Source organism: Sesamum indicum, linkage group LG16 (genome assembly GCF_000512975.1).
Source record: "Sesamum indicum cultivar Zhongzhi No. 13 linkage group LG16, S_indicum_v1.0, whole genome shotgun sequence".
NCBI classification, from domain to species: Eukaryota; Viridiplantae; Streptophyta; class Magnoliopsida; order Lamiales; family Pedaliaceae; genus Sesamum; species Sesamum indicum.
Window position 1 is genome coordinate 484608 of NC_026160.1, and position 14326 is coordinate 498933.

Sequence of the window (14326 nt, forward strand, 5' to 3'; positions counted from 1 at the left end):
CGACCTATAATGATTGAAACAAAAATGATAGTTATTTTCAATGCAAAAAGGGTCAAAATTCTCAACACATGATACAATTTATCAAAAAATAAAAAAAAGTCAAATATGTGATGTTGATGACTAAATTCATATAAAAAAAAAAGACTAAAAATGTAAATAAAGTAAGTTACAAGACCAAAGTATTAATAAAGAAAAATATTATTTTTCATCCCGTAACTTAGGCCTTTTTTACTTTTGGTTCCATTGGTTATGAAATTCTCATTTTTGGTTCTGTAACTTCTAAAAAATAGTATTTTTGGTCCCATGACACATTTTTATTATATATTTTAACGGAACGTGTCACGTGCTTGTTAGAGCTTTAACGCTTTCGGTCCTATATGTTACAAAATTCTCATTTTTGGTCCCATAATTTTTAAAAATTAGAGTTTTTGGTCCTATAACTTTCGAAAACTAATATTTTTTTATCTCATACACTTAACGGCCATGTGGAAGTGCCTTTTCCATTAAATATCTAACGAAAATGTGTTAAGAAATCAAAAGTGTTATTTCTTAAAAGTTGCAAGACTAAAAGTGAGAATTTCGTAACTAATGAAACCAAAAGGAAAAAAACTATAAGTTATGGGACTAAAAGTGTCATCCTATTATAATTACAAAATTAAAAATATGATTTTGCCCCTCAAGAAATTAGAACTCTCTTGTCCATATAGAACTATGTGGTATATGTGACTTCTTCAAAATGATCAAATCATATTCTCTGCCAACATGCTCACTTACTCATACAAGTATGGGCAAATATTGGTGGCATTTTACAGCCACCTTCCCTTTACAACATTTCGAGCGTTTAAAGGAAACTCCTTTTTGCTTATGATTTTGTTTCTATCTTTTTTGTCATTGATGAAAACAAACAAATATAACTTCAGCTACTCCCAAATAATTGCTTCACGTTTTATGGTAAAAATATTTTTGAATAAGTTATAAATTTGACTTAATTTTACATAATTTGTGCCAAATCTTCATATTTGTTATATTCTTTTATATCGTGTAATTACATGGGAAAATCACACATATGTTAGGGTCTTTTTTAATTTAGTCTCGTTTGTTATAATTTTATCACATTGCATCCTATAAGTTGAAAGTTTTCTAAATTTTGTAGGATATAATAAAATACAATTAATTCATTAGTAAATTAACTAAAAATGCTATCCACACTAGAAGATATATATGAATTTTTATTTACAGCTAATTACAATAATTAAAATTTAAAAAATTAATAGTAATTATACACAATTATGCAATGACTTCTAGCTTTTTTTTCTTTTGCAGGTGAGACCAAAGTATTAATTACAATTATAAATCATGACAAATATTTTGGCTATTGCTAAAATTATAGATAATGTTAGAGCAATCGCAGTAAAAATTTAAATTTTTGTATGTTTTTTTATAATTGTGGTAGACAGTATGGATTTATTTTTATATTATAGTTATTTATAATTTAAAAAATAACTCAATATTTAATAAAGAAGATTTTCTTCTTCTTTTTTCTTTATTATTTATTATTTTGGAATAGATGGAGCATGAGTTACTAATCTACCCACTTGCTGGTCCGACTGTATGATACGATCCTTTTCTTTTTACTGTAGAACAGATATACATTCTTTTTATGTTTATTTATTTTTCCTGATAAGTACAACAGATATACATATCAGTCCAATTCCTACCCTACTCACTGACAAGATCATGTTTCCTCTCTCTCTCTCTCTCTCTGCTCTCCATTAGCAAAATAATAAAAGAAGAAAAACAACTGAAACAACTCACGAGCAAACACTTTACAGATTTTTTCAAAGTTCAAAAAAAGGGCGTCCACAAACCCCTCCCAGACATACATACGTACTTACACTCAGAAAATATTTGTTCATAATATAGAAGCAAATACAATAGCATAGAAACAAAAACCTACAGAGCCCCCTGTACAAAAATTGTGGTCGACGTCCAATTCTTGCATTCTCTCTCTCTGTCTCTCTCTCTCTCTCTCTCTCTCTCTCCATTTGTGTAACTTGAATTTATAAAATATATAGAGAAGCAGAACCACAACAACGCATTTTGCACTTACAGAACCTCCTTCCAATTGCCTTACAGGATAACAGCTTTTCAATTCCTGTCCAGGATATATATATTGTTTACATAGGAAGTAAGCTGTGGTTGTTGCACCAATCCCACTACACAAAAGTTTTCATATTACTCCAAAATCTATACATAGAGAGGGTGGAATCTATACAACCTTTGTGTATATATATATATAGAGGGGCTTAATTGGCTGGGATGCTTGCTGTCTCGCCATTGAGGAACACCAAGAATGAAGCTGAAGGCGAAATGGAGGGTTTCTCAATGGGAGAGAATGAGTTTCCGGAGTTCTCCGCCGGGAATTTGCTTGACAGCATTGATTTCGATGACCTTTTCGTGGGAATCAGCGACGGAGACGTGTTGCCCGATTTGGAGATGGACCCGGAAATTCTTGCTGAATTCTCAGTTGGTGCAGGCGAGGGATCGGAGGTGAACGTCCCATCAGTAGTTTCAGCTGAGAAATCGGAGGAGGAAAAATACAGCTCAAGAAAACAAGAAACAGTTGCAGCCAGCTCGGGTTCGGGTTCGGGTTCTGTTTCGGACCTCGGGTCCGGATATTCATCAAGCCCGATTCAGGGAGAGGAGACTGTGAGTAAAAGGGATGAAGCTGTAGGGGTTAACCCATCTCCCAAAGAAGCTGATAAAGGAAGAAAATCATCGGCCCACTCGAAAAACCCTCCGGGGAAGAGGAAAGTGAAGGTAACTGCGATGATAAAGTCTATCTCCATCCCTAGGGTTAGTTCAGCACATTAGTCGAAATCAATGTTTCTTAACAAGAAAAATGAGCCTTATCCATATGGAATAATGTTCTCTTTTTTCCAGTGTTTCTCTTTCATATTTGTGAATCTGTCACACATTCCATGTGAAAGGTGTAGGTCACAAGAATCCGGGGTTGCTCTCAAATTAAATGAATCCCAAGTGAAAAATGTACTTTTCCAAGGAAATTTGACATGAATTAATTAGCCTTGTGTGTGTGTGTGTGTAGGTGGATTGGACGCCAGAACTTCACAGGCGATTCGTGCAAGCAGTGGAGCAACTGGGCGTGGATAAGGCAGTGCCTTCAAGAATTCTTGAGCTCATGGGAATTGAGTGTCTCACTCGCCATAACATTGCCAGCCATCTTCAAGTATGTACAGATGTATATACATCTATATATATACATATATATATATTTGATTAATTATTAAGAATTCCAAAGTGGGGTTTCTCGTTTTGCTTTCTGCTGTAGAAGTCGAAATGGGCTGCTGGAAACTTGTCTCCAGATCTTGCAGAAGCTTTTGTCCTTGTGTCAATCGTTTCTTTCTTTTACGTACAATTTACGGCTTTCTGTGAATTTTACATAGCCAGCATTCACCTTTTTCTTGCTGGTAAAAACTGCAAAAATTACTGGTCATAAATTCACAATCTTTTCCCCGTCATATATATATATATATATAATCCAGCGTCTGATAAAGAAAATCCAATATTTTCCCTTTGTTGTTTTTCTCTAAGTGGGAAAGTTATTTCCTATATATATATAATAACATAACGTAAATAAATATGATAGTCCATACGGCTTTTATTGATGAGTAAAAATTTCAATAATTTTGCAGAAATATCGGTCACATCGGAAACACTTGCTAGCCCGGGAAGCGGAGGCGGCGAGCTGGAGCCAGAGGCGGCAGATGTACGGCGGAGGTGGGGCGGGGCCAGGGAAGAGAGATAATGTGAGCCCTTGGATTGCACCCAGCATCGGGTTTCCGCCCGTGACACCAATGCCTCACTTTAGACCCTTGCATGTATGGGGTCATCCACCCGTCGACCAATCGCTGATGCACATGTGGCCGAAACATCTAACCCCCTCACCGCCGCCGCCACCACCACCACACGCTTGGCCTCCAGCTCAGCCCCCTCATCCTCCTCCGCCGCCACCTCCAGCTGACCCTTCTTTTTGGATTCCCCACCACCAACATGTAAGTATATATATATATATATAAATACCAACCAACATGCAGTTCCCCTCACATATTTATTTACAAACATCATAGGTTCCATCACCGGGAACGCCTTGCTTTCCTCCACAACTGCAGCCTACGGTACTAACGAAACCCTATTCAAGAATTAGTTAAAGATACTCGTTGTTACATCCAATATTTCAAATTCAGAGTTAGATTCATATGACGAATTGTTTAACGATGATTTGCAATAATGCAGAGGTTTCCCACTCCAGCAGTCCCCGGCATACCACCTCCGGCAGCCATGTACAAAGTAGAGCGGCCCGGCCTTGGCGTGCCGACTGTACCTCCCGGCCAATCACTGCCTCAACCCCCATCAGATGTTCACCCGGTGAGCCTTCCCTTTACTTCTAAATTTCTGATTCATGAAACAAACTAGTAGATCCAAACTACATAGTCAATCATAAATATATATGCTGTATTTGGATAGAACAATTTGAATTTTGAAAGGAAATACTTGAAAATCATGACTTCATATTAGAAGAATTTAAATTTATTAATATTCATAAAATAAAATTTAAAATTAGAGTTGAAGTAATACTTAAAATACTTAATTTCTGGTGTGGAATTATTGAAATATACCCAAATGATTTATTATTAGAAATTAGAAAATTTCTATTTTCAAATTCATCAATTTCAAATGTGTAATTAAGGACAATCTTTTGATGATTTTAAGTGGGTTTGGAATAATAGAAGGTTTAGAGTTAAAGAACTTCAAAGTTGATGTAATAACTACACAGCTTTTTTCTTTTCTTCTTCTTCTTCTTTTTTTTCCCTCCCTTTTCAGTCATTCATTATATATGAATTCGAAATCTATATGATGAATTTAAAGTCTAATAACATTTGAAGCTTTTAGCTCATATCCAAATCCAAATTCAAATCATCCATTGTAATAAGCAACCTAAGTGAACTCTATTTTGATCTCAAGTAGTAGAAGTGATGAATTGCTGTAGAAATGACTTTAATAATGCTTATGAAGTATGCATATAAGTCTCTTGTGTTCTTGTCTGATCATGTGGTGAATTATCGGTGTACAGTCAAAGGAGAGCGTGGATGCAGCCATCGGAGATGTTCTATTGAAGCCATGGCTGCCGCTGCCACTTGGGCTAAAGCCCCCGTCTGTTGACAGTGTGATGGTGGAACTACAACGTCAAGGGATATCAAAAGTACCACCAACTTGTGCTTAACTAAACTCAACTCGACGACATTTCCAGCACTCAGATGATTGAAATCGTCTAATGTGCATGTTCTTTTTCAAATTATTCCCAGCTCTTCTCTCTCTCTCCCCCCCTCTATGTGTGCTGTTCTTATTTCCTTTTTTACAAAGAACGATGGATGTGTATCATGAAGGTCTGGACATTATTTTTTGTAATGTTAATTACCATAAATATAGAGTAATTAGCGGCAGAAGAACTTCGCCTTGCGTTCTAAACTTAATTTATTTTCTCTAATAACTCATTTTTGTTGTTTTCAATTAATGTATTGTACATATTCTATATATGTTGATCTGTATATTCAAAGACTGTATATAGTGAAGCTTGAGCAGGTGAGAGGAACACTAATTGAGTTCAGAGTTTTTATATTTGGTGTTATTATTTATAAAACGTACACACGTTGAGTGTATAAAATATTTTTTTAATTAAGTATCGAGCTGGTATATTTATTATGTATTTGTACAATAAAATATTAGGATCATTATCAAATTAAAATAAAAGAAACGGGCATGGAGGACATTGATTTGGTTCGATCAGCAACTAGCATATATAGATATATATACACACAACAAGTCTCATATATATACAAAAATGATATTTGGAGCATGCAATGATATTGTAAGGATCTGAACTGTAATGATAAGGACAGTGATATTTGAAGGTAAGTTGGGAAATTCAGTACAAATAGATTCTATGGTATTACTCTTATTTGGGATAAATGGCATTTTTACACCTCGCAGCTCTAATGGTAAATTTTTTCTATGATTAGTTAAGCTAATGAGTTAATGTAGTTGAGAGAAGTTAGCCGATTAGATTAGCTGATTTTTCCTTTTCTATTTAAAGGGGCACTGTCTAATCGAGCTTTGGACCATCCTTTTTTATTAAGCAAATTGTATAAACTTAATTTCTTTCCATGGAGTATTGATTTTGTTTTTCAGTACAGTATCAGAGCGATCAATTGTTGGTCTCTAGTCCTGCTCTTCCTCTTCTTCATACTTGATGGTTTTTTGATTAGTTCCTTGTTTTTTTTAGAGCACTTTCTTGAGATTTTTCCATGGGCGGCAAGGACACAATAGCCAATGCAGAAATCACCGCTTGGAAACAGAAGCCTCAAGGGTTTCCAAAAGTCTTGCGGAGATCACCTTGGGATGAGCTTGGTTTCTGTACCACTTGATGGATCTAACTTCATCTCTTGGAGTCACTCTATTAGGGTGGCACGTGGGGCCAAGTCTAAGCTTGGCTTCATTGATGGATCTTGGGAAAGGCTTCCAGGAGAAAAGGAGGGTCTGCGCGCAATGGACGAAGATGGACTGTATGGTTGTGTTCTGGCTATTGAATTCAATTGTGATGGATATAGTTGAGGTATTTCTTTATACAACCTCTGCCTGGGATCTCTGGTTAGAACTTGAGTCTAGGTTTGCATAGAGTAATGGGCCACTGCTCTATCAGATTCACATGAGGTAGAGCTATGAATGCAAGGAGTTTTAATGCAGGAAATCAGGTGGCTTTTAAACCACCTTAAAAGAAGAAGGGAAACCAGAAAGTCACATTATTGTGACAACTGTAGTAAGACCGCCCATACCAGTGTAAGGTTGTTCAGTTTGGTTCATCGATTATCGGCATCGAAAATCGAACCGAATAGCCCCAATTCGGTTCGGTTATTAACAAACTATTTTTGATTTTTTTTTGTTATAAACCGAAAAAAATCAATTTATTTTTTAAAAAATCATATATATATATATATATTTTAGTATTTTATCCAAAAACACCTGTACAAAAATATCAAAATCTAAAAAATAAAATGTACAATAAATGAAATATTTACGAATACAATTTGAATCAAAAGAACACAATAACAATTCATTCATTTAATCCAAAAACAAAATAAAAATTTAAATTCAAATTTAATAGCACAATATTCAATATCCAATACGTATATAGGAATAACATCAATGTATCCGTACAATGAAATCATAAGTTCATAACTCGTTAGTTGGAACTTGGGAATCCTGAAATTCTGTCCCTCAAATTGAAGTTCCTCCATCAACCATAACTTACAAGTAAGAAACAAAACAAAAAATAAATAAAATTATAAATCAAACGACAAATAAAATTATAAAAGTGCATAAAAAAAATTCATACTTACATGATATACAATATTTTAACCCGATGATGGTTACTCTGAGCCCACACTTGATACAACATTACAAGAATAAGATTACTCATCAGAAATAAAATAATAACTGAAATATATGTTAATAAACTAATATATAAATATTAAATTAAAGAGATAATTATTTTTTTCCTTTATTTTTACCCACTATAAACATGAGTTCCGGAGGGAAAAATGAGGTTTCTTCCCTCCAAAACATGTCCTACATGGTTTCCAAGTCATGTTCAAGGCACACAGTATTAAAATCAACAAAAAATTATACAACCTAGCTGACATGTCACCTTTTCTAGGAAAAAATACAAATTCATGACCATCAAAGAACTATTTGTCATTATTTTGCAAACTTACAGGAGATATTAATTAATGGGCATACTTACAGGACTAAATCTAATAGAGGGTAAAATTAAAGGACAAAAAAAAAATAATTTTCCATAAATTAAACTATACCTTTTAAAATTTTGTAAATGACGTCATGGCCTTTTTCAACTGGTTTGAATGGAGCATGACGTTGTCAATCTTGGCAATAATTTAGAGCATGTGCCATCTTTGGAGTTAATGAAGCTCTAAAATCATCGATTATGCGACCTCCAATACTGAAAGCAGACTTCGATACAACGGTAGATATAGGCATGACCAATCTTGTTAAGAAGGGAAATCTTGACATATGCAATTTCCACCATTCAGTGATGTCAAAGCTAAGAGATTCATCTATCTCAAGTTCCTCGTTTAGATAATTCTGACTTTTGCCTACCTCCAATCTCATACACCATTTTGTTTTCATTTCTTTCTCTTGTCTCTAACATTTCTTCGTTTACTATCATCATCTTGATCCTGACCTGATGCACCGGACAAGTGGTAGAAGGGCATGATGTAGAAGAATTGATACACTTTTTTATATTCTTCAAATACATCATATAGAGTAGATTTGGCCAGATTTTTCATTTTATCTCTTATTTCTAGCCTATACATATTCTTGAAAACATATTGAAGATAGAAAAATTTATAACAATGATCAAGCATAACAGCAGTATATAACATCATGTTTATCTTTTCAACATTTCCCTTATACTAATCAAATTTTTGCTTGATTTGTCATACCACATCTACCAAATACTCATCATTATTCCTAAGTCACTTGTTCAACAAGTCATAAACACCACTTATTTCATCCAAAAAAAGTATTAGATATCACATATAAAGACCCAAAAACTCCATTAGTTGGCTCATAAAAGTATCGCAACATCTTCACAAATTTTTCGATTATAACCTAATCATAGGCAACCCGACTTTACCGTAAGGTCTGCCAAACATGAAATCATTACGAAAATTAGCATCATATACTTCATATCTTTCAAATACACCTTGAAATATCAAATCACTGTCTAGCATAGTATAAACTGAATTCCATCTTGTAGGGACACCTAAGCACAATGATTTTTTACTTTAAATCTTCTCCTCAACAAAATAATCATTAAATTTTTTTGTCCTAGCAAGTGATTGATGAACATACCTAACAACTGTTCCTACACGCTCAATGAAATCATTCAATTCCTTCAAACCATTCTTATATGAGCTACACATCTCATATGCAAATATTTTCCATCAAGTATGATAGTCCCTCAATTGACAAACCTTTTTCTGGTAATTCTTGTTCCAATGCTATGTTTGAGCTTATTCATATTTATATATATATATATATATATATACCTATAGATTTGGGAGAACTCAACCCCTCTACCGTGGTGTTTGAAGTCAATTTGGTAGACAATCCAAAAGAGTGGTAGATTGATTCTTGTGCTACCCGCCACAATAAAAGTAAATTGTGGCACAAATTAGGGACATGTCTAACATCTTTTAAGGTTAATTTATAACAATTTTCAAAGATCACACAGATGTCACCAAGACCTTTGATTTCACATTATTTTTCGTTAGCCATGGATAAAGAGCCCAATTTTTCAGACTTATAATTTGTAAAAATTTCTTTGAAATGACTCATGTGAAATATACAACCAGAATCAACAAGCCGCTCATTTAATTTTACAGATGATTTTTCATTGCAAAGCATATAAACTTCAGCATTATTCTCTTCAGTTACAACATTAGCACCTTTTTTATTGTTATTTCTATTATCTCTTTTAGGTTTCTCACAATCTTTTATAAAGTGTCATTTTCCTCCACAATTGTAACATCTTCTAGTTTTATCATCTCCAGGCTTTTCTTCTCTAGTTCTAGATTTAGATCTACTTTTACTCTTACTTCTACTTCTACTTCTACTTTCTCCATGTCGTCTATACTTATATTCTGAATTACGGTTTCTAGTCCTTCTTCTGATAAAATTAACCTCATTTTGAGATTGGTTATTTTTATTAGTTTTTAAATCTAATTTTTTTACTTTTTAGACTATTAATCATTGTATCTAGACTTACATTATCTCTATCACATTTAATTGCTGCCTTAATATCACTATAAGCTTCAAGAATTGCATTTAATAAAACAATAGGGGTATAATCATCTATATTCTTATCACATGTTAGCTTAATATCTTGAATTAATTGGTAAAGTCATCTAAATTTTCTTCTATATTTTTAGATAAATCTAGCTTATTACGAAAGAATTTTTCAGGTAGAAATCATTTACTAGGTAATGAGGTTTTTGTATAAAGCTCTTCTAATTTATTCCATAAATCTTTTGCAGAGTCTGAATTATCCACTTTTCGTATTACAATGTCTGACATATTTAAAATGATAGGAGAATAAGCAAATTCCTCATTTTCAAGCCTTTTTTCTTCTAAGATATTTTTGTATATTTTTCATCAATAGCTTTAAAGACTTTTTGTTGAATCAAGATTCCTTTCATTTTTGTTGCCAAATTACAAAATCAAATTTTCCATCAAAAGGTTACAAATTATAGCCAGCCATTTAACAGTGAAAGTAAATAATAGGAATAATAGACAAGATAATAATATGACCAAAATAACATCAAAAAATATAGGGATCCTACTCCAAGCTCGACCATATTCCTGCGACCTCAAAGGTCCGGCCAGTTTAGTTATTGACAGGGAGATCAGGAAATGGGTCAGATGCACAAAGCAGAATAATATTCTCGAAAAAAATTCACAGAAAGCAGAATAATAATTTCAGAGAATAAGTATCCAGAAATTTCACACAAAGCAAAAACAGTACAAGAGATAAATTATAGCAGATCCCGATAAAAAAAATATACAGAGAAATATGGCAGTTTCAGCAATAATTTTACAGCAGATATTAACAGGAAATATCAACAGTAAAAATTTGCAGAAAAAAAAAAGAGGAGGGTTTAGAGGTTACCACCACCGAGGAGATATCAGAGGCCTTATGGCTCTCATACCACTGTTGGGTATTCATCCTTCAGCAGAAGCCCCAAAAATGCCCTTTCTAACAATTATATCTTTGTGTGTTTTTCAAACCCTTAAATAATACAAACCTCTTTTATAAAAGAATAATACAAGAATGAATATTACAATAGAAAAATAAAGAAAAGCAGTAGAACGTCTCAGGAAACCAAGATCCGGAGAGGCAAGACACAGCCACAAAAGACCGACAATCAATCTCAGGGTTGCTCCAAACTTTCACCAAGAAAATCGCTAGGATCGTTCACAAAGAACCAATCACTTAGGAATATCACAAAGATCTCAAAAACACTCAGTTATTTTTGCTTTAAGAATTCATTTTTATTTTCAGACCAAAGGGAGGAATTTATACGGTAGAAATGTAGGAGGAGAAGGAGGATAATGGAAATGACACAAGTTTCCATACCCATTGAAAATTGTTGGTAAAGAAGATAAAAAAGGAGGGAGAAATCAAAGAGGCAGAGAAAGAGCGGTAGAGAGAGCGATCGCAGCCAGAGGAAGAGGAAGGGGGAAATGGCTTTAGGGTTAGGGTTAGTAATATTTATTTAAAGCTTATCGGGTCAAATAGGTGGAGTGGATCGGGTCGAGTCCTCGGTTGGGTTGATTAAATGGGCCTAGTAGATTAGGTGATAAAAGAGGAAGCCATCCAGTAAGACAAGTAGGCCTTGGGCCTACCTTATAATGATCATAGGTTGTAGTTATTTAACAACTTTAATACTAATTATTTATCAAACATAAATATTTAATATTAATAATAAATAAATTTATCATTAACAACATGATTGTAATTGATTTATTAAAAAAAAAAACACAAAGAAACTATTACATTTTGGCTTCTTTGCATAGTTGTAGGCAACTAAATAGAAAGGCTACCACCTTTGTAATTCCATTCTAGAAATGGCGTTTTCCTTTCATCAAAAGTGGGGTGAGTACTCATTGCTGATGGGCACAGTACCTATGAAAAGTAATCGCATCTCATCTGATCTTAGGTGGGCCAATGCCCAACACATAATAAAGTAACATCCAACAACACATGTTTATGTGGCTTCTTTCTGCCCTCATATGTTGTTTTTTTGACTTTTCATTCATTTATTATTTTCCTCTATTTTAACATTTTATGGTTATTGATTAACAAGACTTGGAAATAATTACACAAAAGAACAAGAAAATTGACTTTAAAGTAAGGTAAATAACTAGTCATGGTATATTATTTTTTAAATAATATTTGGATCCACGAATTTGAAGTTACTGGTCTCAATTTAATAATTAATCCTTTAAATTATTTGCCTAATTCTAAACTTTCATGCTAATTTGATAAAATGATTCTAAATGCGTCCGTCAAAAGAATTTGAAAGCTAATTATTTTTATAAGGGTGAAAATGTACCTTCTTTTATGTATTAGTGTGCGAAGATGTATAAGTATAATTTGGCCTGAAAATCTTTATTTGATTTGCAATAAGTCGTTAATATATCAATTGAAGATAAATACTGATTTGTATTTAACTTCTTTGTTGATATCTAAAAATTTCGTAATTTTATTAGTGAATGGATTTAGTTATTGGACAGAAACGAATCTCAGAGTACTAAGTATAATTTTTCAATATACAAGAATTTACATATAATTACACTGAATTTTATAGAAACACGGTGTACTTGTCCTTACAATGGAATTAGGTTTTTTTGGTTTTTTGGGACAAAATACTCTTTTATGTCCCAAATAGATGTATCTAGTTTGATTGGATTGGACACGAAATTTCAAACAAAAGTTTAAAAAGTTCAAATTTTTATGTAATTTCATGATATTACTGACTATTAAAAATAATGGGTCAGACTTAATGGTGTCACTCCATTGCTTAAATTAAGTGTATATTTAAAAATAAATTTTTATTTCAAAGAATTCTTTAATGTGAAGTTAAAGAAATTAACATAGTGTTTCGTTTCATTTATGGAGATGGGCCAAAATATGGTAAATATTTGCCTTGATTTATTTTGAAAGTTTTGGTGGTGTTTTGTGATGTTTTGAAACAGTGTCTCATTTATTTTTAGTCAAAATAAATCTACACTAATTATAGGCTCTACAACTAAAAAAATTATATACATACTCATACATATATATAAATATATATAAAGACATGATTTGTAAATGAACAGTACTTTTTGTCTCCTACTAAACAACATCAAACATACCATATTTATTTTATATTATCTCCAAAAAATAAATCCAAACATACACACTATCTCTAATACATAGTTATTTATCTTTGTTTTTCTCTCTCTATCTACACATAATACACCAAAATAAATTAAAAATAAAACTAAACATAGTGTAAAAGTTTTGGTTTTGGGCAAGTTAAAAAATTATTTTATGTTGAAAAAAGAATAATATGATAAGTTAGCCGAAAAATTAAAAATTATATTTCTTATCTAGAAACAGAGACTTTATTTTAGGAAACTCTGATTGGGGCTTCTCGAGATTTGTCATAATTACAAATACTCTATTGTTATTTGAAAAATTACGAATTCCTTCCTGATATACAGATACCCCCTAAAATCACAATTATCCTAACAAACCCCTCTACAATAAGTTGTCATAAAACCTACTTGTTAAGGTATTTATGATTTCAGATGGTACTTGTAATTTTTCAAATAATTGTGGAATATTAATAATTATGACAAATTTTAATAAAATCAATTGTAATTTACCTTTTTTGTTCCAGGTATAATTCATTTTTATTAAAACATAAAAATATTAAAATAAATTTATCTAAAATTAAAAAATAATTATTTTATATTTACACGATTAAAATTATAATTTATTAGTTGGAAAGACGACTAATCATCCAACACTATGATGAAGATATGAAGTTGACTAGCAAACAAAGCTGAGGACAGGCCTAAGATAGTGGGTTTCTGACCTACACCAACACCACAGTACAAATTCCAAAACCTAATAATGATTCATAGACCACCTCAAATAGTCTTCCTGTGCACGTGATCAGGAGATGCGCTTCCAGCCTTCCACATTAGGAAATTTATATAAATTTTATTTTTTTAAATAAATCAACTATAATTATGTCATAATTTTTAATTGTTAATAGGATTAATTACACTTAAACCTTTCTAAAAATACGAAATTATTTCAACCTAAGTTTTATACCCTCTCCAAGAATTCACTTTGTTAAGATTTCGACGAAAAATGCTGATGTTACCTAAAAAAAATATTATATATATTAATAATTTTATCATATATTCAACATTCTCATGTAATAATTTTGTACTTATAAAGAAAAAAATGTAATGATGTTAACCTTATTCTATATATATATTATATTTATCTCTATTAAATGAGGACAAAATTAAAAATTTATATAATCTTTTTTGTTTATGTCAGCATTTTCCATTAGGGGAAGGAGGTCATGTGTAAACACTGAACTTT

The 14326-nt window shown here is 32.3% G+C and overlaps 1 protein-coding gene and 1 long non-coding RNA gene across 2 annotated transcripts; one reads left to right on the plus strand and one right to left on the minus strand.

The window, feature by feature from the left end:
* LOC105178471 (probable transcription factor GLK1) lies at positions 1816-5589 on the plus strand. The gene is made up of 6 exons (XM_011101942.2): positions 1816-2820; positions 3107-3247; positions 3714-4073; positions 4149-4196; positions 4315-4446; positions 5153-5589. The coding sequence occupies exons 1-6, from the start codon at positions 2320-2322 to the stop codon at positions 5300-5302; spliced, it is 1332 nt and encodes a 443-aa protein (XP_011100244.1). The 5' UTR covers positions 1816-2319; the 3' UTR covers positions 5303-5589.
* LOC110013255 lies at positions 7221-11412 on the minus strand. Its single transcript, XR_002288404.1, has 4 exons — positions 10829-11412; positions 7950-8338; positions 7476-7521; positions 7221-7382 (listed from the first exon to the last, which is right to left on the minus strand). It is a non-coding gene; the product is annotated as an uncharacterized LOC110013255 (long non-coding RNA).